This window comes from Oncorhynchus gorbuscha, linkage group LG15, assembly GCF_021184085.1.
Source record: "Oncorhynchus gorbuscha isolate QuinsamMale2020 ecotype Even-year linkage group LG15, OgorEven_v1.0, whole genome shotgun sequence".
Lineage (NCBI taxonomy): Eukaryota > Metazoa > Chordata > Actinopteri > Salmoniformes > Salmonidae > Oncorhynchus > Oncorhynchus gorbuscha.
In genome coordinates this window covers 54245333-54270654 of record NC_060187.1, presented here as the reverse complement: position 1 = coordinate 54270654, position 25322 = coordinate 54245333, and the positions used below count along the sequence as shown (strand labels likewise).

At 42.7% G+C, this 25322-nt stretch overlaps 1 protein-coding gene across 1 annotated transcript in view; it reads left to right on the top strand.

Annotated features, from left to right (window-relative positions):
• The window catches only part of LOC123997509 (NADP-dependent malic enzyme-like), a 134899-nt gene extending 109905 nt beyond the window's left edge, over nt 1–24994 (top strand). The window contains exons 7-14 of the mRNA XM_046301821.1: nt 17458–17567; nt 18386–18483; nt 19173–19286; nt 20496–20601; nt 21310–21452; nt 22253–22426; nt 24124–24222; nt 24618–24994. Coding sequence (XP_046157777.1) covers nt 17458–17567; nt 18386–18483; nt 19173–19286; nt 20496–20601; nt 21310–21452; nt 22253–22426; nt 24124–24222; nt 24618–24785 — 1012 coding nt within the window. The 3' untranslated portion in view covers nt 24786–24994. The remainder of the gene's footprint in view (nt 1–17457; nt 17568–18385; nt 18484–19172; nt 19287–20495; nt 20602–21309; nt 21453–22252; nt 22427–24123; nt 24223–24617) is intronic.
• The last annotated feature ends 328 nt before the right edge of the window (nt 24995–25322 follow it).

The window sequence follows — 25322 nt, the reverse complement described above, 5'->3', positions numbered from 1 at the left end:
GCCAGTTGAGAACAAGTTCTCATTTACAACTGCAACCTGGCCAAGATAAAGCAAAACAGTGCGACACAAACAACAACACAGAGTTACACACGGGATAAACAAATGTACAGTCAATAACACAATAGAAAAAATCTATGTACAGTGTGTTCAAATGAGGAAAGATTAGGGAGGTAAGGCAATAAATAGGATGTAGTGGCAAAGTATTTAGCAATTAAACACTAGAGTGATAGGTGTGCAGAAGATGAATGTGAAAGTGAGATACTGGGGTGCAAAGGAGCAAAAAGATTTTAAAAATAACAATATGGGGACGAGGTAGTTGGATGGGCTATTTACAGATGGGCTATGTACAGGTGCAATGATCTGTGAGCTGCTCTGACAGCTGATGTTTAAAGTTAGTGAGGGAGATGTAAGTCTCCAGCTTCAGTGATTCTTGAAATTCGTTCCAGTCATTGGCAGCAGAGAACTGGAAGGAAAGGCGGACAAAGGAGGAATAGGCTTTGGGGGTGACCAGTGAAATATACCTGCTGGAATGCATGCTACGGGTGGGTGCTGCTATGGTGACCAGTGAGCTGATATAAGGTGAGCTTTACCTAGCAAAGACTTATAGATGACCTGGAGCCAATGGGTTTGGCGACGAATATGAAGTGAGGGCCAGCCAACGAGAGCATACAGGTTGCAGTGGTGGGTAGTATATGGGGCTTTGGTGACAAAACGGATGGCACTGTGATAGACTGCATCCAATTTGTTGAGTAAAGTGTTGGAGGCTATTATGTAAATGACATCGCCAAAGTCAAGGATCGGTAGGATGGTCCGTTTTACGAGGGAATGTTTGGCAGCATGAGTGAAGGATGCTTTGTTGTGAAATAGGAAGCCGATTCTAGATTTAATTTTTGATTGGAGATGATTAATGTGAGTCTGGAAGGAGAGTTTACAGTCTAACCAGACACCTAGGTATTTGTAATTGTCCACATATTCTAAGTCAGAACCGTCCAGAGTAGTGATGCTGGACGGGCAGGCAGGTGCGGGCAGTGATCGGTTGAAGAGCATGCGTTTAGTTTTACTTGTATTTAAGAGCAGTTGGAGGCTACGGAAGGAGAGTTGTAATGCATTGAAGCTCATCTGGAGGTTAGTTAACAGTGTCCAAGGAAGGGCCAGAGGTATACAGAATGGTGTCGTCTGCATAGAGGTGGATCAGATAATCATCAGCAGCAAGAGCGACATCACTGATGTATACAGAGAGAAGAGTCGGCCCAAGAATTGAGCCCTGTGGCACCCCCATAGGGACTGCCAGAGGTCCGGACAACAGTGCCTCTGATTTGACACACTGAACTCTGTCGGAGAAGTAGTTGGTGAACCAGGCGTGGTAGTGATTTGAGAAACCGAGGCTGTTGAGTCTGCCGATAAGATTTAAGGCCAAGTTCTTGTCCAAGGAGGCTCCTGTGAAACAGTACATGTGTCCCCTCTCCTTTAGTCGCTGGCCAGACTATTGGAAAAGGATACAGAAACACTCCGATCAGTCAACAATGTTTTAAACCAGTGGAACCAAGGCCCACCAAGAGTCTAGACACTGTTCAAGTCTTTAGTCTTTTGGATGAAGAGCCCTCTCAAACTAGCAAGACCATTTTCAAATGCTAAACAGGATAACTTTCCTTTTCAATCCAATTGGTTCTGTGAGAGTTGGCCTCTCATCAGGTTTGCATGAATTGAGGGTCGGTGCAGGGGGCAGCACACAGGGTATTTCAATGCCTGAAACATTTTTGACTTCTGCCCCTCTGTGCCTCTCGACCATTTCCCCCACGTTTTTGTCCCCATGTCAAATAATTTAATGAGAAAAGATTCCCTCTTTTGAACCCAACAACTCTTTCGTCCGTCTTTGTCTGTCCATCGTCATGGTTATGGGGCCAGCTTTGGGTTAGACCTCTTTGGTAGATGGGGTTAGGGGATATCGGACAAACAGACGGATGTAGGGGAAGAAGGAATGCAGACTGTGTTTCCGTCTTTAATGATGGAGAGGGGATTTTGGGAAATAATGTGTGTCGCTGAGAGATGTTTGCTCTCTGGAGGAGAGAAGGAAAGAGGGAGGCGAGACGCTGGGGCTTTATTAAGAAGGCTTAGTTCTCAGCCTCTCTGGCCTTCCAGCCCCCCAGGCCCCTCGGCTCAGCCCTCCAAGGACACAGAAAGAACAGGCAGCCAATGTGGATGCACACACAGGGAGATGGAAACAAAAACCGAGGTAACAGGGCCTGACCCTGGTGTGTGTGTGTGTGTGTGTGTGTGTGTGTGTGTGTGTGTGTGTGTGTGTGTGTGTGTGTGTGTGTGTGTGTGTGTGTGTGTGTGTGTGTGTGTGTGTGTGTGTGTGTGTGTGTGTGTGTGTGTGTGTGTGTGTGTGTGTGTGTGTGTGTGTGTGTGTGTGTGTGTGTGTGCGTGTGCTGTACAGGTATATGTAAAGTTTAGAACAGTGTGTGTGTGAGTTACCCTGCTTGGACAGCTGTGTTTGGACAGAGTGCTCTTATCCATGAAATTCTTTATGGAGGCCAGCGGCTCCTTGGTATGCACACAGAGGAACAAGACCCACTTCATGCCTCCTCTTCTGTCGCCCCCTCAAACCTGGAAGTAGAAGACACTTCCAGAAAGATTCCAGGTACAAGTTTAGGTTTCTCCCGGCCTGGGATGAGAGAGGATTAAGTTGCCTCAAGGAGCTGGGGTCTTTAATTTGTCCTCTTTTATCCCACGCACCAGTCCAGACGTAACACCGGCGCGTCTGAGCGATCCGCCACATGGGAAATCTCCTGTCATCTCTCATAGCCATCTTGGATTTTTTTCAGACCAGTATCAAACATTTGAGTGTGTCAAATGGCTTTACACTCACTGTAGGGAAAGTTTGCCAGTTAATGAGAAACCTCAGCGCCCCATCAAAAGGTGATAGTCTTAACTTGCCAACACGGGAAAACGGGAAAACACTTATTTCCTCCAGTAAGAATGTGTATTATCCACGTGAGCTGTAAATCCCAGAAGAATGAAAGTGTCAAAAAGAGGTCTGTGTTGTGCTGGTGACGTCCCCCAGGTGGCTTTAGCAGTGCTAGGAAAGTATCACATTGATTGAGGCCTCAACTGTTCACTCCACCCCTAGTCCATCCGCCAACGAGTAGCCAATATCAGTGAACAGTGTGTGTGTGTAATAAACATCATGAATCAACACTTGCTGTCGACTAAAAATTATATTACTCAACACAATTGCCTGAAGCACACACCATACCCCTATCTATGTTTATCTCAAAACAGCATTAGTTTTGGTCTGACACACAAACAGCGCGCACACACAAACCTTTGACTGCAAGAAATGCATTTTGATTTATAAGAGGAATTAAGAAATAAGTATAGAAAAGATTAAACTAAATAAATGTAAGAACATAATCATAGAGGTCTCTGTATAAACAACCATATACAATATATACAGTACCAGTCAACAGTTTGGACACACCTACTCATTCAAGGGTTGTTTTTTATTTTTACTATTTTCTACATTGTAGAATAATAGTAAAGACATCAAAACTATGAAATAACACATATGGAAGTAGTAACCAAAAAAGTGTTCAAAAAATCGAAATATATTTTATATTTGAGATTATTTAAAGTAGCCACCCTTTACCTTGATGACAGCTTTGCACACTCTTGGCATTCTCTCAACCAGCATTCTTGAAGGAGTTCCCACATAGTAGGGGTTTCTTTGCAGCAATTCGACCATGAACGCCTGATTCCTCTGAACAGTTGATGTTGAGATATGCCTGTTACTTGAACTCTGAAGCAATTACTGAGTCTGGTAACTCTAATGAATGTATTCTCTGCAGCAGAGGTAACTCTGGGTCTTCCTTTCCTGTGGTGGTGGTCCTCATGAGAGCCAGTTTAATCATAACTCTTGATATTTTTTTGCGAATGCACTTGAAGAAGCTTTCAAAGTAATTCAAATTTTCCGCATTGACTGACCTTCATGTATCAAAGTAATGATGGACTGTCGTTTCTCTTTGCTTAATTTGAGCTGTTCTTGCCATAATATGGACTTGGTCTTTTACAAAATAGGGATATTTTCTGTATACCACCCCTACCTTGTCACAACACAACTGATTGGCTCAAATGCATTAAGAAGGAAAGATATTCCACAAATAAACATTTAACAAGGCACACCTGTTAATTGAAATGCATTCCAGGTGACTACCTCATGAAGCTGGTTGAGAGAATGCCAAGAGTGTGCAAAGCTGTCATCAAAGCAAAGCATTGCAACCTTGAAGAATCTAAAATATATTTTGATTTGTTCAACACTTTTCTGGTTACTACTTCCATATGTGTTATTTCATAGTGTTGATGTACTCACTATTATTCTACAATGTAGAAAATATTAAAAATAAGGACAACCTTGAATGAGTAGGTGTTTCCAGACTTTTGACTGGTACTGTATGTACAGTGAATTTGGAAAGTATTTAGATTCCTTCACTTTTTCCACATTTTGTTACACTACAGCCTTATTATTAAATATAAACATTTCCTCATCTACACACAATACCCCATAATGAGAAAGCGAAAACATGTTTTTAGAAATGTTTGCAAATGTATTACAAATAAAAACTGATACCTTATTTACATAAGTATTCAGACCCTTTACTATGAGATTCTAAATTGAGCTCCGGTGCATCCTGTTTCCATTGATCACCCTTGAGATGTTTCTACAACTTTATTGGAGTCCACCTGTGGTAAATTCATTTGATTGGACACGATTTAGAAAGGCACATGCCTGTGTTTATAAGGTCCCATAGGTGACCGTGCATGTCAGAGCAAAATCCAAGCCATGAGGTTGAAGGAATTGTCCATAGAGCTCAGAGACAGGATTGTGTCGAGGCACAAATCTGGGGAAGGGTACCAAAACATTTCTGCAGCATTGAAGATCCCCAAAAACACATTGACCTCCATCATTCTTGAATGGAATGAGTTTGGAACCACCAAGACTCTTTCTGGAGCTGGCCGCCCAGCCAAACTAAGCAATCAGGGGAGGGCCTTGGTCAGGGAGGTGACCAATAACCCCGGTCACTCTGACAGAGCTCCAGAGTTCCTCTGTTGAGATGGGAGAACCTTCCAGAAGGACAACCATCTCTGTAGCATTCCACCAATCAGGCCTTTATGGTAGAGTGGCCAGACGGAAGCCAGTCCTCAGTAAAAGACACATGACAGCCCGCTTGGAGTTTGCCAAAGGCACCTAAGGGACTCTCAGACCATGAGAAGCAAAACATTTTGGGTTGATGAAACCAAGATTGAACAAATTTGTCCTGAATGCCTAGTGTCACATCTGTAGGAAACCTGGCACCATCCCTACGGTGAAGCATGGTGGTGGCAGCATCAGCTGTGGAGATGTTTTTTAGCGGCAGGGACTGGGAGACTAGTCAGGATCGAGGGAAAAATGAATGGAGCAAAGTAAAGCAAAATCCTTGATGAAAACCTGCTCCAGAGTGCTCCGCTGTACCGTTGCGGCATACGTGCACCATTACTACAATAAAAACTGCTTGTTTCTAGTCCAAACAGTTTGATCTTACCCATATTACCAATGCATTTTTTTTTCTTTGGGGACTCGCATTTTACATTAATAAACCATGTCACGGACCATTCAAAAACTATTCACAGGCCGCTAACCATTTGTTTTACACCTTGTTCAGTCCCGTTTGATACCTATATAGCTAGTTAGCTAACAACCGGGTAACTTTACCAGTATATCCAAATATTTGGGTGCACAGAAAGAAAGGAACAGCTTCTTTAGGAGACGATCATAACAATGAATGAATGACAGGTATTTGTATCAACATTTTAGCTATTTATAATAAACAAATGTATTTACTTGGTTACATATTAGTTTCTAGGGCACATGTGCTTCAGAAATAGCTAGAATTCTTATAGGCTATATCTCAATCGATTTTAAAACGAAGCTTTTTTTATGGTGCTCCTAGATTTTATGTTGTGCTCCTAATTTTTTAAATTTGTGAGCACCAGTGCTACCAATTATATTTTTGTTGTTGTTGAGTTAGAGCCCTGGATGAGACACCATTCTTCCATGAGAAATTCCTTAATTTAGTGTTTTGTTAATGGTGGTGGAAAACGCTGTCTCAGGCGGCGCTATAGAATCTCCAATAAGTGTTCAATTGGGTTGAGATCTGGTGTCTGAGAGACACACACACACTTTAAACCCCTATGCTCCTTTGACACCCTTCTTTCAAAGTCAATGAGATCTCTTCTTCTAGACATGGTAGCCAAAACAATGGACAACTGGACATTTTAATACATTATCCTAAATATGATGGGATGTTAAGTGCTTAATTAACTCAGGAGCCACACTTGTGTGGAAGCACCTGCTTTCAATATACTTTGTATCCCTCATTTACTCAAGTGTTTCCTTTATTTTTGCTGTTACCTGTAGGTCTATGGCAGAGGTGTCCAGTCATGTCTTACCTTGTTCTTACCTTTGTGGTGTGATGTCCTATTATAGACCTACTGGGCTGGAGAGGCCTTGGCCACTGTCTGTTTCCCTACAGAGACGAAGGAGAAATCTGAGCGGATGATAATGAGTCATCGACATCAGAATTGTTACTTAACACTTAGAGCTTAACACGACACAATTGCAAACAAAAACAAAAAGTGCAGGTACTGCAAATTTCAATGATCAAAGCCAGCAGTACAACCATCAAGGAGGGAATTTGGCGCTGATGGAGATGGCTGCCGTTTTACGATCCATAACCAATTGTGCCATTGTGTATGTTTTTTCGCATTATCTGTAACTTATTTTGTACATAATATTTCTGCCACTGTGTCTAATGACCGAAAATAGCCTTTTGTTATCAGGGCAGAGATTACTCACCCCATACTGGAGGAATTATATTTCTTCAACGAGTCGGACGGGAAGTACCCTAGACACCCGACAAGGCCCTCATCCCCATCATTTCCAAGAGGGAAATATGGTGATATCATGGATGACGGTCCGGGTGCCTTGTAAGGATCCGTTGCTGAGAGGGTAATCTTCCTTTACCATCGGTTCTATTTGCCAATTGATAGTAAAATAGATTAAGGCCGCACTTAATGAGCTGTATACAGCCATAACCAAACAGGAATACACTCATCCAGAAGCGGCGCTCCTAGTGGCCGGGGACTTTCATGCAGGGAAACTTAAATCAGTTTGACCTAATTTCTATCAGCATGTTAAATGTGCAACCAGAGGGGGAAAACTCAGTAAGCCTGAGCCCCCTATAATGTGAACCACGTGTCGTTGATTCCAAAAGAGCAATGAGGAGTGCAGCCTCTGTCAGTTCAGATAGCATCAGCAAATATACACTGAGTGTACATAACATTAAGAACTGCTCTTTCCATGGCATAGACTGACCAGGTGAAAGCTATGATCCCTTATTGATGTCACTTGTTAAATCCACTTCAAATCAGTGTAGATGAAGCGGAGGAGACAGGTTAAAGAAGGATTTTTAAACTTTGAGACAATTGAGATACGGTGTGTATGTGTGCCATTCAGAGGGTGAATAAGCAAGACAAAAGATGTGTCCAAGAACACTAAGGTAACCTGCCTAAATGACTACTGACCCATAGCACTCACGTCTGTAGCAATGGAGTGCTTTGAAAGGCTGGTCATGGCTCACATCAACACCATTATCCCAGAAACCCTAGACCCACTCCAATTTTCATACCGCTCCAACAGATCCACAGATGATGCAATTGCTATTGCACTCCACACTGCCCTTTCCCACCTGGACAAAAGGAACACCTATTTGAGAATGGTATTCCTTGACTACATTTCAGCGTTCAACACCATAGTGCCCTCAAAGCTCATCACTAAGCTAAGGACCCGGTGACTAAACACTTCCCTCTGCAACTGGATCCTGGACTTCCTGATGGCCCGCCCGCAGATGGTAAGGGTAGGGAACTAAGGGTAGGGAACAACACTTCCATCACCCTCAGGGGTGTGTGCTTCGTCCCCTCCTGTACTCATTTTAACATTTAACATTTAAGTCATTTAGCAGACGCTCTTATCCAGAGCGACTTACAAATTGGTGCATTCACCTTATGACATCCAGTGGAACAACCACTTTACAATAGTGCATCTAAATATACTCCCTGTTCACTCATGATTGCATGGCCAGGCACGACTCCAACACCATCATCAAGTTTGCAGATGACACAACAGTGGTAAGCCTGATCACCGACAACGATGAGACGGCCTATAGGGAGGAGGTCAGAGACCTGGTCGTGTGGTGCCAGGACAACAACTTCTCCCTCAATGTGATCAAGACAAAGGAGATGACTACAGGAAAAGGAGGACCAAGCACGCCCCTATGCTCATTGACGGGGCTGTAGTGGAACAAGCTTCAAGTTCCTTGATGTCCACATCACCAACAAACAATCATGGTCCAAACACACTAAGACAGTCATGAAGAGGGCACGACAAAACCTATTCCCCCTCAGGAGACTGAAAAGATTTGGCATGGGTCCTCAGATCCTAAAAAGGTTCTACAGCTGCACCATCGAGAGCATCCTGACCGGTTGCATCACTGCCTGGTATGGCAACTGCTCAGCCTTTGACCTTAAGGCACTACAGAGGGTAGAGGGTACTGCCAAGTACATCACTGGGTTCAAGCTTCCTGCCATCCAGGACCTCTATATGAGGCAGTGTCAGAGGCAGGCCCTAAAAATTGTCAGACTCCAGCCACCCTAGTCATAGACTGTTCTCTCTGCAAGCGGTACCGGAGCGCCAAGTCGAGGTCCAAAAGGCTTCCTAACAGGTTCTACCCCAAAGCCATAAGACTCCTGAGCAGTTAATCAAATGGCAACCCAGACCCCTCTTTCACGCTGCTGCTACTCTGTGTTTATAATCTGTGCATAGTCACTTTTACTCTACCTACATGTACATATTACCTCGACTAACCGGTGCCCCCGCACATTGATTCTGTACCGGTACACCCTGTATATAGCCTCGCTTGTTATTTTACTGCTGCTGTTTAATGACTTGTTACTTATTTATTTATTTATTTTACTTAACTTCTTGCGTCGAGCCATCCCGGATCCGGTATCGTGACTACAGCCTCAAGCTCATTACCATAACGCAACGTTAACTATTCATGAAAATCGCAAATGAAATGAAATTAATCTATTTGCTCTCAAGCTTAGCCTTTTGTTAACAACACTGTCATCTCAGATTTTCAAAATATGCTTCTCAACCATTGCAAAACAAGCATTTGTGTAACAGTATTGATGGCTAACGTGCCATTTAGCATTAGCATTCAGCATGCAACATTTTCCACAAAAACCATAAAAGCATTCAAATAAAATCATTTACCTTTGAAGAACTTCAGATGTTTTCAATGAGGAGACTCTCAGATAGCAAATGTTCAGTTTTTCCTGAAAGATTATTTGTTTAGGACAAATCGCTCCGTTTTCTGCGTCACGTTTAGCTACGAAAAAAACCCTGTATCCAGGATTGTGTAAATCTATCAGCAAGCACATTAGCATAACACAACGTTAACTATTCATGAAAATCGCAAATGAAATGAAATTAATCTATTTGCTCTCAAGCTTAGCCTTTTGTTAACAACACTGTCATCTCAGAATTTCAAAATATGCTTCTCAACCATTGCAAAACAAGCATTTGTGTTACAGTATTGATGGCTAACGTACCATTTAGCATTAGCATTCTGCATGCAACATTTTCCACAAAAACCATAAAAGCATTCAAATAAAATCATTTACCTTTGAAGAACTTCAGATGTTTTCAATGAGGAGACTCTGTTAGATAGCAAATGTTCCAATTTTACAAAAAATATTATTTGTGTCGACTAATCGCTCTGTTTTGTTCATCGCGTTTGGGTAAGGAAAAAAAAAACATTAAAACGCGAACTTTTTTCCAAATTAACTCCATAATATCGACAGAAACATGGCAAACGATGTTTAGAGTCAATCCTCAAGGTGTTTTTCACATATCTATCGACGATAAAATCCATCGTGGCAGTTTACTTTCAATTCTGAAGAAATGGAACGCGCATGGACTTACAGATTACGCACACAGGACACCGGGCGGGACATCAGGTAAATGTAGTCTCTTATGGGCAATCTTCCAATGATATGCCTACAAACACGTCACAATTCGGCAGACACCTCGGGGAATATACAGAAAGCGCAGGCTCATTCAGAATCCGGGGCATTTCCTGTATGAAACTTCATCTTGGTTTCGCCTGTTGCATTAGTTCTGGGGCACGCACAGATAATATCTTTGCAGTTTTGGAGACGTCAGAGTTGTGTCTTTCCAAGGCTGTCAATTCCATGCATAGTCGAGCATCTTTTCGTGACAAAATATTGTGCTTAAAACGGGCACGTCTTTTTATCCAATAATGACACAGCGCCCCCATAGGTTCAACAGGTTAACACTTATTTTTATTCTTAAAGCATTGTTGGTTAAGGGCTTGTAAGTAAGCATTTCACTGTAAGGTCTACGACACCTGTTGTATTCGGCGCATGTGACAAATAAAATGTGATTTGGTCTTCGAGAGCCTCTTTTTTAAACTTTTACTCATTACTGGATGGTCTTGATAGTTTCTCTTCTCAAACCACTCCTCGGGGAACCCCAGACATTTAACAATATTATTGTAGCCCTGAATGAGCACACGTCATTGACTAATTGATTATCCATTGACAAGTTGAATCAGGTTTGATATCTGTGGGATAGTTCACATCCATGGAACTGCTGAGGGTCCCCATGGAGAGGTTTGAGAACCACTGCTTAATGGTAATTTCTTTCCATCGCTCTCTTCTTGGTCTCACTAGTCCTACTGTTTGTCCATTCTTCATTACACTCTTCTTTCTCCCAAACTCCCAAAAACACTCCTGCAATCCGGAATATCTTCACTATCACTATAGTCTGTGTCGTCACTCGCTTTCCATGTCTTTTCCTCGGCTATATTTTTCTCCTCTTTCTCTTTCCTTCCATTTTACATATGTTTAATTTCTCTGTATGTCATTTATCACCATCTCTTTTATCACCTCTTCCACACTTGTTCTCTCCTCATCTGTCACTCCCTCTGTACTCCTCTGCTCTCTCTCTCTCTCTCTCTCTTTTCATCCATTCTCTTTCTCTCCTGATAAACTCGTCTTATTGTTGTTTTCCGTGTCTCTTCTTGCTCTCTTTTCAGGCCGCTTCCCCGTGCATTGTACCATTATCCTCTCTAGGTACATGTCTTCCTCCCTCTTCAACTTTTCAAGTTTCGCTCCTGCTACTCTAGCAGGTCCATCTCCTCGCTGAAACACCAGTCGTCCTCCTCCATAGCAAACGTCCTCTTTTTCCATTCTCGAATGTTCTCTAAGGGAGAGGGCGGAGAGGTTTTGATTGTACGCAAACTTCTGTGTTGCTACCAAAGGAGTGCAAATTCTATAACAATGTGACAAAACACACATAGGCATACAGCATAGGCCTAAACACAAGACAAAGGAAAAATCACACAATTCTAACAGTTGCATTTGATTCTAACCCATATAATGAATAGGCAGATGGAAAAAAAGAGTAGTAGACGTAATCAAATATCCAGCTACATGAAGCATGTTAATGGAAACATCCAAAGATATCTCTCACCTAGCCTCTTTAATGTCCTTTCACTAACGTTTCACTTAAAGCTGAGATATGTCACTTTTTGGGTGACCCGACCAAATTCACACAGTAATGTTAGATCGGTCATTCTCATTGAAAACAAGTCTAAGAGGTAGTAAATCTATTCTTGTGTGTTATTTCTATGTGTCCCATTGTTAAGTTTTGTTTTTGCTCTTTTACTTTAGATTTTGAACACCATCTTCAAAGAGGTGAAAATATAATATTTTGGGTTATGGAAAATATATTTCACAGCGGTTTAGATGGTACAATGATTTTCTACACTAAACTTGTTTGTTTTGTCACATAAACTGAAACGATTTGAATTTTAGCAACTAGGAAATGGCGGAGTGATTTCTGCGTAGAGCATCTTAAACAAACCCCAACCTTCTAGAATATCACCTATTGCAGTTTTTTTAAATCGCTTTGGTACTATTTTCACAAGTATGTGGTACTATTTTCACAAGTATGTGGTACTATTTTCACAAGTATGTGGTACTATTTTCATAAGTACTGTATGTGGTACTATTTTCATAAGTACTGTATGTGGTACTATTTTCATAAGTACTGTATGTGGTACTATTTTCACAAGTATGTGGTACTATTTTCATAAGTATGTGGTACTATTTTCAATAGTATGTGGTACATTTTCATAACTCTTAGTACACAACTCCAAACTGGTCACACTTGTAATTCAGACAGTTTTTCATTCAAAACCTGCCATTCTGCATTCATTTGGACTGTAAACATCTCTCACCACACAACCATTAATTCAAAATATAAGTTTATTATGAAATGTAATGAGAACATTGGTTTAATCACCAAAACACAACATAATGATATATTTTCAATGTAGTTGTTTTAACTAACATTTAATCCAATGGCAAACAATAGCAAAGTTTCAAATCGCCCTTAGAAGTGCTGAAAGTCATTTGCTACAGTACTGTAAATTACAGTAGATTATACCTTTTTCACATTAGGCAATTACCCAACCAAATGGACCGAAAATCTAGAATTTCCATAATATCTATCCAATGTATGATCAAAGAAGACATCCTCTGCAATCATTCATGCAACAACAACAACAAAACAAATCTGATATATTTGCAACGTGCCGCCCTGGGTAACCTAGTGGTTAGAACGTTGGACTAGTAACCCGGAAGGTTGCATGTTCAAACCCCCGAGCTGACAAGGTACAAATCTGTCATTCTGCCCCTGAACAGGCAGTTGACCCACTGTTCCTAGGCCGTCATTGAAAATATGAGTTTGTTCTTAACTGACTTGCCTAGTTAAATAAAGGTAAAATACATTTTTAAAAAGAGTACTGTCTGTAATAAAATGTAATGGAACAAATTATATGAATGAAAATATAACAACATTTAGCAGGCATTCATTTGCATCAAGCCTGTCTTGAGCATTTGGCCATAAATTCTCATCCACATCAGTGAATATCCTCATTGTTCATGGACCGTGGGAAAAACCTTTTGGCATGGCGAATCCAAGCTTGACATTGGTCTGCATTGATGTTGTTTCATGCCTCATCCATGGCCAGAAGGTGGTTGGCACAATCATGGGGATGGCGATCGTACACCTTCCACCTCCATGTAGAAAATAATTCCTCAAAAGGTTTGAGGAAAAGAGAGTATGAGGGCAGGCATAGGGTCACGAATCTGGGATGAGCCCAAAACCATGCCAGAACCACCTCTGCATGGTGAAACCTGACATTGTCTTTCACAATACCATAGGTGACCCCTTCACCATGACAGGCCTGCTCAATTTCATTGAGAAACAATGAAGTGTGCAGCATTGTTGGATCCAAGAAATTACCTATATCCTACAACACTATCTTCAGAGATGGCTGCGCACATGGAGATGTTTCCCCCACGTTGTCCAAGCACTTGGACGGTCGCCCGTTGGCTGATGAGGGCCAAGTTGAAGACCGCTTCATCAACAAAGATATACTTGTGGTGGTCCACAGCAGCATCAAGTACCATCCCCCTCTAAAAATATATTTTGGTTAGTTAAGTTCCAATATGATATTGTGAAGTAGCATGTGCATCATGTGTAGCATGTGCGTGAGTGTATTTGTTTATCTGCATTACGTGGTGTGTTTCTTCAACTTTTTTGCGTTTTTTTGTGTAAGGCCTGATGTGGTACAGTTTAACCAATGCGTAAGCAACCCAGGTTATCCTGGTCCTAGATCTGTTTGTGCTTTGAAGCAAACTCTTATGGTTGTTGTACGACCATATGAGTTGGCTATTCATCACCTACAGATCTGGGACCAGGCTAGATGAACTGTCTTGTGAACACTTCCATAATCAGGTGCAAGGAGGAAGAATTGTTCCTCTCATCCACAGTGATGGAGTGTTTTCCAGTTTTCTCTGCAGCAACTCTGTCTCCTAGGAGTCTGCGTGGACAGTCTAGTTGACAGAGAAGCTAGGTTTTGGCCTTTCTAGGGAGTTTTTCCTAGCCACCATGCTTCTACACGTGCATTGCTTGCTGTTTGGGGTTTTCGGCTGGGTTTCTGTACATCACTTTGAGATATCAGCTGATGTAAAGAAGGGCTATATAAATAAATTTGATTTGATTTTGATTTGAGGAGTGGAGCTGGAGGGAACAGTAGAGAGAACGTATTCCCCCTGCCAAATCACAGTCGGAGTACATGGATTTGGATACATGGATACTGTATTTTATACCATCTATTGCATCTTGCCGATGCCGCTCTGTCATTGCTCATCCATATATTTATATGTACACTACCGGTCAAAAGTTTTAGAACACCTACTCATTCAAGGGTTTTTCTTAATTTGTACTATTTTCTACATTGTAGAAAAATAGTGAAGAGATCAAAACTATGAAATAACACATGGAATCATGTAGTAAACCAAAAAAGTGTTGAACAAATCAAAATACATTTCATATTTTGTGATTCTTCAAGTAGAAAATAAAGAAAAACCCTTGAATGAGTAAGTGTTCTAAAAGTTTTGACCGGTAGTGTATACTGTATATTCGTATTCAATTCCTTTACTTAGATTTGTGTGTATTAGGTAGTTGTTGTGGAGTTGTTAGATATTGCTGCGCTGTCGGAACTAGAAGCACAAGCATTTCGATACACATGGTTAGCAGTTATTGGGAGGGTATGTGACCAATTCAATTTGATTTGATCTGGATTCTTCCTTTTTTCCATAATCTTCCCCAATATCTCATGGCTATCATCGCGTTATGGGCTGATTTTAGCACTGGGCAGAGGAGCTCCTCTCAACACCTTTAGGTCTTCTCGTCTCTCTCTGTTTCTCTCTTTTTCTCTCTCTCTCTCTGTTCCCTCCTCACTGAGAGACTGTGTTCTCTCCACTTCAACCTCACTTAGGAATTTCTCAAAGGCATGTTACTCATCTCTGGGTGTGGCGTATTAGTAGTTTCTAGAGGCTTCTCACCTAAAGCAGATCCAGCCTCTTTTGTCTTGGGTGTGTTACTGTAGGCTGGGAGGTGCATTGTGGGAGTGAGGGGCCCATTCAGACGTCAGGCGTCAGAGAAAGACAACCGGCTTTAGAGAAGAATGGAAATAGTTAGTACAATGGGGGTCAATACATACCAGGGGTTTTCGTTCTGGTCGGAGGTACACCCATCTAGCTTTCACTCCCCCTCTCCCTCTCTGTTGGTATGGCCTGATGACCAGGGGTTTGACCCTAGCCAAGACTGATTTCAGTCTCTCCCTCCATCGTAAATATTCTCATTTTGGTTTTGATTGATTGCTTGTGGACATTGAGTCCTCCTCATTAGAACTCCTATACAGAGCTGTTTTTCTGGATGAACTGGGGTGACCTCGTAGCGATGCACAATAAAGCACGGTAGGGGGTGGTAGTGGTGCTGTAGCGGTGACAGCATCCTCGCCTCTCTGGCTGTGCGCCTCTCCCGCAGCCCTGAGACAATGAAAAGTTTATGGTGCCTTTTTTGGCTGCTTCTCGCATCCTCCCCGTAGCCATAGCTACACTGCTTTGGTACGTTGCCTTCCTCTGTGCTTGATAGAAAACACATTTTCTCTCTGCGGTCCTGCTGTGCTCGTTTTGAGCACTCGTTCAGTCACTCCCTGCGTCAATCGTCAATTACAGAATGCGCTGCATCACAGATGGCTGAGTCTGAAATACAGGGTCAGACAGAAACGGGGACGGAACCCACCTCTGATCTGGAGCTCAAGTTTTATTATCACTCAAGCCCAGCACTCATCCTCTTATCCTTCCTCTCTAATTCTCATCCCCCTCTCACTTCTTCCTCCTCCTGCCCTGGAGGCTTAAGCATTATAGCAGCAGAAGGCCAACTGGGAAACGGCTTTCGTGATTTGTACAATAAGCTGCAGAAATGCCGGGGTGAATCTTTTCCATATGCCGGGTATGAGGGGCTCACTAGAAAGATGGAGAGAGGGAGCGAAATAGAGAGGTAGAGAGAGAAATAATGGAGTGGGACAGAAAGAGAGAGAGAGAGAGGGGAGAGAAAACCAAGTTATATTGTAGCTAGAAAGATCCATAAAGATCAAGGGGGTGAAACTCACATCATCTCTCCCTCTCCTTGCCCTCATGATTGACAGGTCCATACTCTGGGCTGCCGTCGCTCTCTGTTTGCTCGACCTGTCCCAATTTTCCTCCCGCGCCATTCGGCCGAAATGCGAGCCCTGGAGTTTTCATTAGAAGTGCATGTCCCACCCTCTCCCTTCCTCTACCCCGATCGTATCTTTGTGACACTGGGCTTGGCAAATAGAGAGAGCTTCTGTTACTCTGTTTTCACAGATTTGCAGCACTGTGCAGCACTGTGGAAGAGCGCATGGGAACCAGGCTATTTTTTTTTAGCTCATAATACATTTCTTATTTTCTGTGTATCGTGTTTTTGTAGGGTTTTGTATTAATGGATGATGAGGTCATATATGTTGGTGAACAGGGTGTCAGGTGGACTGGGGATTAGATTGTAAAGTAGTTCAGTAATTTACTAGGTGGTCCTGCTATTCTTGCCATTACACAAGGGTTTTATAGTGTTTCCGTTCCTTTGTGGTAGCTAGCAGATCTCCCTTCTTGACAGCCATTTAACCTGTCTAGTAACCTGGAGGACAGCTGTTTGAGGATTGGTCACTAAGCAGAGGCAAATAGCCTGTCATAGAATCAGTCCTGAGCACCATGTTTCTTACTGTATTAGTGTGGCCTAAGTCACTGACAAAGTGGATCGCTGGATGGTATAGCCTGCACATGGAAACATGCTTATTTACACTCATAATGAATCGTGTGCATTGTGTGCATAAACACACCAAGCTTGTACAGCATCCCACTCCACATGTTTCAAATGTAACTGGAGCTCCTTAACAGTGAATGAGTGCCCTCTCCAGGACAGAACTGTGATGGTTCTTATTCCTATGGTGTAGAAGAGGGACTTGGTACAGGCAGAGGCAATGCACTATTTGCTACACAGAAGTGTGTGTGTGTGTGTGTGTGTGTGTGTGTGTGTGTGTGTGTGTGTGTGTGTGTGTGTGTGTGTGTGTGTGTGTGTGTGTGTGTGTGTGTGTGTGTGTGTGTGTGTGTGTGTGTGTGTGTGTGTGTGTGTGTGTGTGTGTGTGTGTGTGTGTGTGTGTGTGTGTGTGTGTGCAACATTCCTCTACTGTCGATGCACAACATTATCACAGTCCTGGACGTGATTACTCTGATTTTCGACTCTCTCCTTTGTTTGAACTCTCTTGGCCCTGTGGCGAATGACTAGAAAAAAAAGTAGGAATGCGAATGTTGTCTTATCTGACTTGGCTGTCTTGTCCACAGGTATGGAATGGATTGTCTCATCCAGTTTGAAGACTTTGCCAATACCAATGCCTTCCGTCTGCTGAGCAAGTACCGCGACCAGTACTGCACGTTCAACGATGACATCCAAGGTACAAGTATCCTTCGATTGCAAAATGCCAATATCAATTGCACAGAGACTCGATAACGTGCTCTCACAAGAACCCACACACATGCACCACACACACACGCGCACACACACACCACTCCACACTTCACATGCACTCAAACTCCCTCTCGATCAATCATCCTCCTTCCCTTTATCTCTCCCTCTCTTTCCACTTTCTCTTCTTCCCTCCCTCACACACACCCAACCACCCATTCAACCAATCACTCAGTTTAAATCAGAGAGCTTGTTCATAGAGCACTAATTCAAATGTCAAACACACCCACCGAGCCCCTGATCCCGCTCTCTCCAGTGGGTTGGGTTTGATAGAGTCCTGTGGAAAACAACAGTAATGTAACAGTAAGTCCAGAGACTCCAGACTAGGGCTGTGTCACAAATGGCACCGCTATTCCTTCTATAGTGGACTACTTTTGACCAGAGCCTTATGGGCCCTGTGTGCACTATGTAGGGAATAGGGTGTCATTTGGGACACAGCCACACTTTTTGTATCCTTAATGAGACCACAGTATCAGTCACACCATGTCTGAGGAGCCATTAGTTTGTCTGTCAAATAAAACTACTTTCCCCAGAAATTAGCCCTAGTAGCCGTTGTGATTTCTGCAGGCTAATCTAAACCATATTTTCTCTCTAATTCTCTGTCTCGGTAAATCTGCTTGCTATTACTGCAGGCAACATAAAGGGCAAATTGACACTCTCTCACTGCAGTAGTAACTCACTTGAGGAAAGCTCATACTTGCAGGTCTAAATCATATATGTCACTCTGTCCCCCCAAACCCCCTTCAGGTACCGCTGCAGTGGCAGTGGCCGGCCTACTCGCTGCCCTTCGTGTCACTAAGAGCAAGATGTCAGACCATACCATTGTATTCCAGGGTGCAGGGGAGGTGGGTGCAGAGCTCTTGTCAATGTGCAAATTCACTCCTTTTTTTTCTGCTCAGAAATGCGGCAGACTGATTGCCCCTAATGACATAATCAGAAATAACCACAGACCAATGCTTCAAATTCTCATTCCCAATCACTGAGCTTTTTATTTAGGTCTAGTAGACCACTAGGCTGTGCTCAACAGACCATGTCTCTAATAAACAGGAGAACATGGAAATAAAACTGTGATTAGCACAACATCATTTGTAATGGGGAGACATTTAGAATGTATTTTCAGCCTCTGGGGCTCTTGGCCTGACTGTGAACTATAGTACCCCCCCCATCTTCTTTAAATGCCTTGTTTCATATGTTTTCCATGTTGGTGGATGACCACTTTGTATTGAAAGGGAGGCAGATGGTAATGTGTAGAACTTGAGTGTATTAACAGTAAAGGGTTATTGTGCTGAGAACAGAAAAACAAGCCTTTTCAAGCGTTTCACAGACCTACAATGAATTAAATCACACAATTTAAAGGTGTGCATTAATATAACTGGAGTCAAGATTTTAATAAGTCCGAATGATAACTGGGTAAATTGTTTGCGGGTTTAGGGGTGAAAGCTAGGGACTTATTTCTTGTTTGGTCAGGGAAGTGAATGGTGGGGCACAGAGGCATTCCTATCACATCTGCTTTCTCTCTCCCTCTTCCCCCCAGGCCGCGATGGGGATAGCTGACCTCATCACGATGGCGATGGAGAAGGAGGGACTCTCCAAAGACGAGGCTCTGAGGAAGATCTGGATGGTTGACTCCAAGGGTCTCATCGTCAAGGTGATACAAGTACCTCCGCTCTGGCCACTCTTCCAGGGTCACTCATCCCCTGTAGAGTAGACACAGCTCTGTCTGGAGTTCCCACTGTCCTGACAAATAGGCATGCATATATTCATGATTTACTTCGTAAATTGACTGAATTGATCCCAACCCTTGTCTATTATACATGAACTGAAAGATAGACATGAGTCTGAATGAGAGTCATAGCTCTCATTGTTCAACAAGGCAGGTAGAGTCTGTCATGGGATGAACAACTGTAGATGTTATGCATTTAATTAAGGGTTTCACCAGATGCTGCCAGGGTGAGTTTGAGCCTGGTTGTCTGCCAGTCCTTTGAGTCCGTTGTTGTATTGACACAGGCTACTGTATTGCATTTATTTCACCAGAGAACTGCCACAGTCTTAGCCCTGTCATGGTCCACATGTGGTTGGCGACTGAAGAACTACCCAGAGATTGTCATCTGAGGCGTGTTTGTGGAGTCAATTATGTTTGATGAATGATAAGAATAACTCTGCACAGTGCGCACACAATTACACCAGAAGCTGGTATTGTGTCCATGCTTCTGTCATTGTATGACCTTTTCCAGAACGGTCTGTCTTGAAAAGGTCATTCTGATCACAGGGTTGACGCAATAAAATATGAAGAGGGAATTGTTTATAGAAGTAATCCTTATTTGATCAACTAAATTGTGAGGCTTCCATGCAGGCAGAAAGACAGACATGCAGGCAGAAAGACAGACATGCAGGCAGAAAGACAGACATGCAGGCAGAAAGACAGACATGCAGGCAGAAAGACAGACATGCAGGCAGAAAGACAGACATGCAGGCAGAAAGACAGACATGCAGGCAGAGTGGTGGTGCCTGTTGATATTCCCTTTATAGGGTTCTGGTAAAGTCACTAACTCCATGGAGCCTTTGGCAAGCTGGATGTACGTTTGTCACCAACTCTGTAGACCAGCATTGAGTCAACACTGCCCTCTAGTGGCCATAACACATAGCACTTGACTCCACTGAAACCCCATCAAGCTTATTTCCCTTAAGGGTGGAGAAGTCTAGAATCCTTGGCTCTTGCAGATAGTCTTTGTGTCTGTGTTTGAATTCCTCTATGTATTTATTTCAGAGATTATCAAAGAGAACATTCAGTTGTTGGCATGTGTAGAAACACGCTCCGTCATAATCTGTCTTCCAACTATCTCTCTTCCACCCTCAGGGAAGAGGCCACCTGACCCATGAGAAGGAGAGGTTTGCCCACGAACACAAGCAGATGAGGAACCTGGTAGATGTGGTGCATGAGCTCCAACCCACAGCCATCATAGGTAATAAACCAATCAGCTCACTGAGGAGGAAGGGAGGGAGTCAGTTGGATTTTAATTTAACCGTTATTTATAAATCAAATCAAATTGTATTGGTCACATACATGTGATTAGCGGATGTTATTGTGGGTGTAGTGAAATGCTTGTGCTTCTAGCTCCGACAGTGCAGTAATGTCTAACAAGTAATAATCTAACAAATGACATAGCATATACCCAATACACACACATCTAAGTAGGATTGAATTAAGACTATATACATATGGACAAGCAATGTCAGAGGGGAACAGACTAAGATACAGTAGAATAGTATAGAAAACAGTATATACATATGAAATGTAAATGAGATGAGTAATGCAAGATATGTAAACATTATTAAGTGAATGAGATACACTAGAATAGTATAGAAAACAGTATACAGGTTACAATTCAATACAATCCAGTAAATCACTGAGATTAATTGAAATTCCAATTACCCAATATCTCTCCAGGTGGATAGAGGTTTTACCACCCCTGGGTTAGAGTTTGTAGTGGTCTGCATGGTTAATGTGTTCTCTCGTGGGTCTTATTCATTTCGGATACACCGTAGCAAAACATTTTGCAATGGAAAACGAAAGTGCGCATTTCGTATTGGATTTAAGTTCAGGTAGTCCCTCCCTATTTCAGTCTGTTTTCTTCCTTTTGGTGCCTAATGAATACGATCCTGCTCTCTAGGTGTGGCAGCCATCTCTGGAGCTTTCACGGAGGAAATCATCAGGGACATGGCCTCGTTTAACGAGAGGCCGATCATCTTCGCCCTTAGCAACCCCACCAGCAAGGCAGAGTGCACTGCCGAGCAGTGCTACACCATCACAGAGGTACCGGAGTGGGTCTGAAGTGTCTGTGTACTTCAATACTTGATCAGTTCCGTGCTTGAACAGTATGTATACTGAAGTTAGTGGAAGTGAATGCATTGTGTTTACTGGTTAAATTGATGGCTGAGACTGCGTGACCGACTCAAACCACTGGCTTCCTGTCCCGTCCACCTGGACGCCTCTTCCCCAGAGCGAAACAAAGGAATCACGTTCTGCTCAAGTGTTACTTGGGTTTCTTCTGCCTCATATTTCTGAACAGCTGAAATAAAAACCCTGTGGCGATTTAAACTAACGTTCCAAAAAATATATATGTTTTGTGGGTTCATTTAGGATGGAGGCTACAACCCTCTCTGTCTGTTTGTAACTTAAGATATTGCCGTAGCATAAACATAAGCAGGACACAGTCTAAACAGTCTGCATTTGAACCTCAAAACTGTGATTTCGCTTTTCATTGGCCAACACCACACAATATGATTGACAGCAGAATTTACATTTGCCAGTATTCCACCTCTGGGCAGCCGAACGTCCTGCGTTTTCGCCAGAGTGCTGTCGCTTCTAATCCCGCACATGCTACAGAAGGTTCAGTTGTTTAGAGATCGGGAAGAGGGGGCCAGAGAGAGGTCCAGAGAATTCGGCCCTGCAGCCAATCCATAAATTGATTAAGAGCACATATTGTACTTACTACAATGACCCTGGGGGAAAGTTAATTTAGAGAGGAGAGAGGTTGTGTCCGTGTGTATGTACAGTATATGCACAGTAATATATTTTCCTGTGTTGACACCCTCGACACTTGTTTGGTCCAGGGGCGGGGCATCTTTGCCAGTGGCAGTCCATTTGACCCCGTGACCCTTCCTGATGGGCGGACGTTCTTCCCTGGCCAGGGCAACAATGCGTACGTGTTCCCAGGAGTCGGCCTGGGCGTCACCGCCTGTGCAATCCGACACATCACAGATGAGATCTTCCTCACCACCGCAGAGGTAAACCACACACACACATATGCATCCATCCAATTATCAGTTAATTTACTTTCAAATAGCTTTGTGACAGAGCACTCGTCATAATATCATCTTAATACACACACACACACACACACACACACACACACACACACACACACACACACACACACACACACACACACACACACACACACCCTCAAACTCTCACTTCTTCAACTGACTCTCTCTCTCTCTGTATCTTCCTTCCTATATCTGGCCTGTCTCTTTTTCAACACACTCTCTTCCATTCTCTCTATCACTTCCTATTCCCTCTCTATCGCTCTCCTTTTGTATATTTCTTCTTCTCCTTCTCTATTCATGTATTTTCTCCAACTCAATATCTCTCTTTCACTTTCCGTATTGCTTTCTCTATTTCTTTCAACTCAATCTCGCTATAAATCTTCCCCCATGTCTCACCCTCTTTTTTTCTTCCCTCTTCATCTTCACTCCTTCCTGGAGACCCTACACTTACTATATCATTCTATAGTAAACTGTAGTATACTGTAGATTACTACAGTAAACACTACAGTATTATCCAAAAAAAAACACTGTAGTAAATGCTACAGAAATGTCTGCAAAAACACTTTTTAACTACAGTAAATGCTACAGTATCCGATGTGCATATACCTTGCCCATCCCCCTCCCCCATATCGCAATTTGTGTCACCCAGGAGTGAGAAACCTACATGCCAGGTATAGACCTCAGTTATATAGAAAAGAGCAGAATCTCAGAACTATCTGTTCAGACCCCAGTCCTATTTCCTTACAGGTTATGTACAACCTACTGGAGAAAACTACATTTCTCCAGTAGGTTTCCTGAAGGAGAAAGACTCCAAATATAATAAAATACTATAGGAAATACTACAGTAATGTCCACAAAAACACTACATTAATTACTATAGTATATACTAGTTATTTTACAACAGTATTTATACTATAGTTAACTGTAAATACTACCAGTATACTACTGTAAATACTTCAGTATTCACTGAAGTCTACAAAAACATTACATTGAATACTACACTAAAGTCTGCAAAAAACACTACAGTGAAACAGTCTGCTTACAGATCATTAAGGAAATCACTTAAAAATGTCCTCACGTCTGTCCCCAGCTCAGTGGCATGGCAAATATAATAATATCTCTGTGAGCCCAGTCAATAAACCATCTGGGAAAAAATGCCCAAACTGATAACCTCTCATTGGCTTTCGCACAAGAACAGCCTATCAGCTTGCTTTGCCCTGTGCTGCCTGGCTCTACAGACATGGGAGACGATTAAAGCTTCACAGTGATGCATAAAGTGGGGGTGCATTACTGAATGACAATTTCATATTTTATTTGATACTGTCATCATGGGCCTCAGGCATATGAGAGCCACTCAGCCTACACTCAGCCTCAGGTAGACTGAGGATGGAGGATGGTTACGCAACAGCAGGAGGGGGAGGGTGGGATGAATGTCAAGTCTTAGCTACATTATATACACTGATTGCCACCCATTATACCCTCATGCCCACCCTAGCGGTATATCATATCAAAATCTAATCAAATTTAACTTGATTTAAAATGCATTCCAACGTCTCAATAGTCTTTACAGTAAAATGTGTGTCTGTTAAGGTATGCCAAATATCTGCTTGTGACTGTGTGTGCATAAACGCATCCATTTGGTTGCTCTCTGACAGACCATTGCTGACCTGGTGACGGAGAAGGATCTGTCACAGGGAAGACTGTACCCTCCCCTGAACACCATCAGAGATGTCTCTCTCAAGCTGGCCGTGACGGTGAGAGCACACACACACACATCTTCACGCACATACACACACACACACACACAAACATGTCCTTAGTTCTTCATGCTTCCATACCCTCAATCGGTCTTCACACTCACACTGAGTATACCAAACATTAGGAACACCTTCCTAATATCGAGTTGTCTTGCCCATTCACCCTCTGAATGGCACACATACAAAATCCTTCTTTAACCTGTCTCATCCCCTTCATCTACACTGATTTGAAGTGGAGTTAACAAGTTCGGGGATCATAGCCTTGCCCAGGATTCACTTGGTCAGTCTATGTCATGGAAAGAGCAGGTTTTCTTAATGTTTTGTATACTACTCAGTCTATACAGTGTACACCTATGAACTATCGTGTGTGTGTATGTTTGCGTGTCTTACAGATCGTGGAGTTTGCCTATGAGCACAAGTTGGCGACGCTGTACCCGGAGCCTGAGGATAAGGAGGCTTTTGTGCGCTCCCTGATCTACAGCCCTGACTATGACGAGTTTGCTGCGGACTCTTACCGCTGGCCAGAGGACGCCATGACCATCCAGTCATGCAAACTGTGAGGTGGTGGAGAGACTGAGGGCGAGGGACATGGGGCACAAAGGAGAAGTGATCCAGGATGGGAGTGAAGGGGACTACAAAAGTGCAATATAAGCAAGACAATGGTGATTGTGATTTTAATGTGAAAGAGAAAATATCTTTAATGAATGTGATAGATACGAGCCGAAATAGACATGATCAAATAAAATGGTTTAAATGATTGTTTACTTCATATCTGCTGTCATTGTGTTTGTTTGTGTGTCTACAGTACTTTTTGGGGTTTCTTGGGTAAGGTTTGGGCATTACCATTGTTTGCTCCCATGACCCTGTCATACTAAGAGGGGAAAAACCAATCTTCAAAGCTAACAGAAAATGTGTGTATAAAACATATAACTAGGAGAAAGACTGTTGGCTGAGATGCACAGGGTGAGAGGAGAGTGGGTCTTTGATATCCCAAAGTAGCATGACTAACTCTTTTCCCATGGATATACTGGTAAGAATCGGTCATCCATACACAAAGGCCGGGGTTATAGAGAAGCGTGTTGCTCTGTCAACAATTT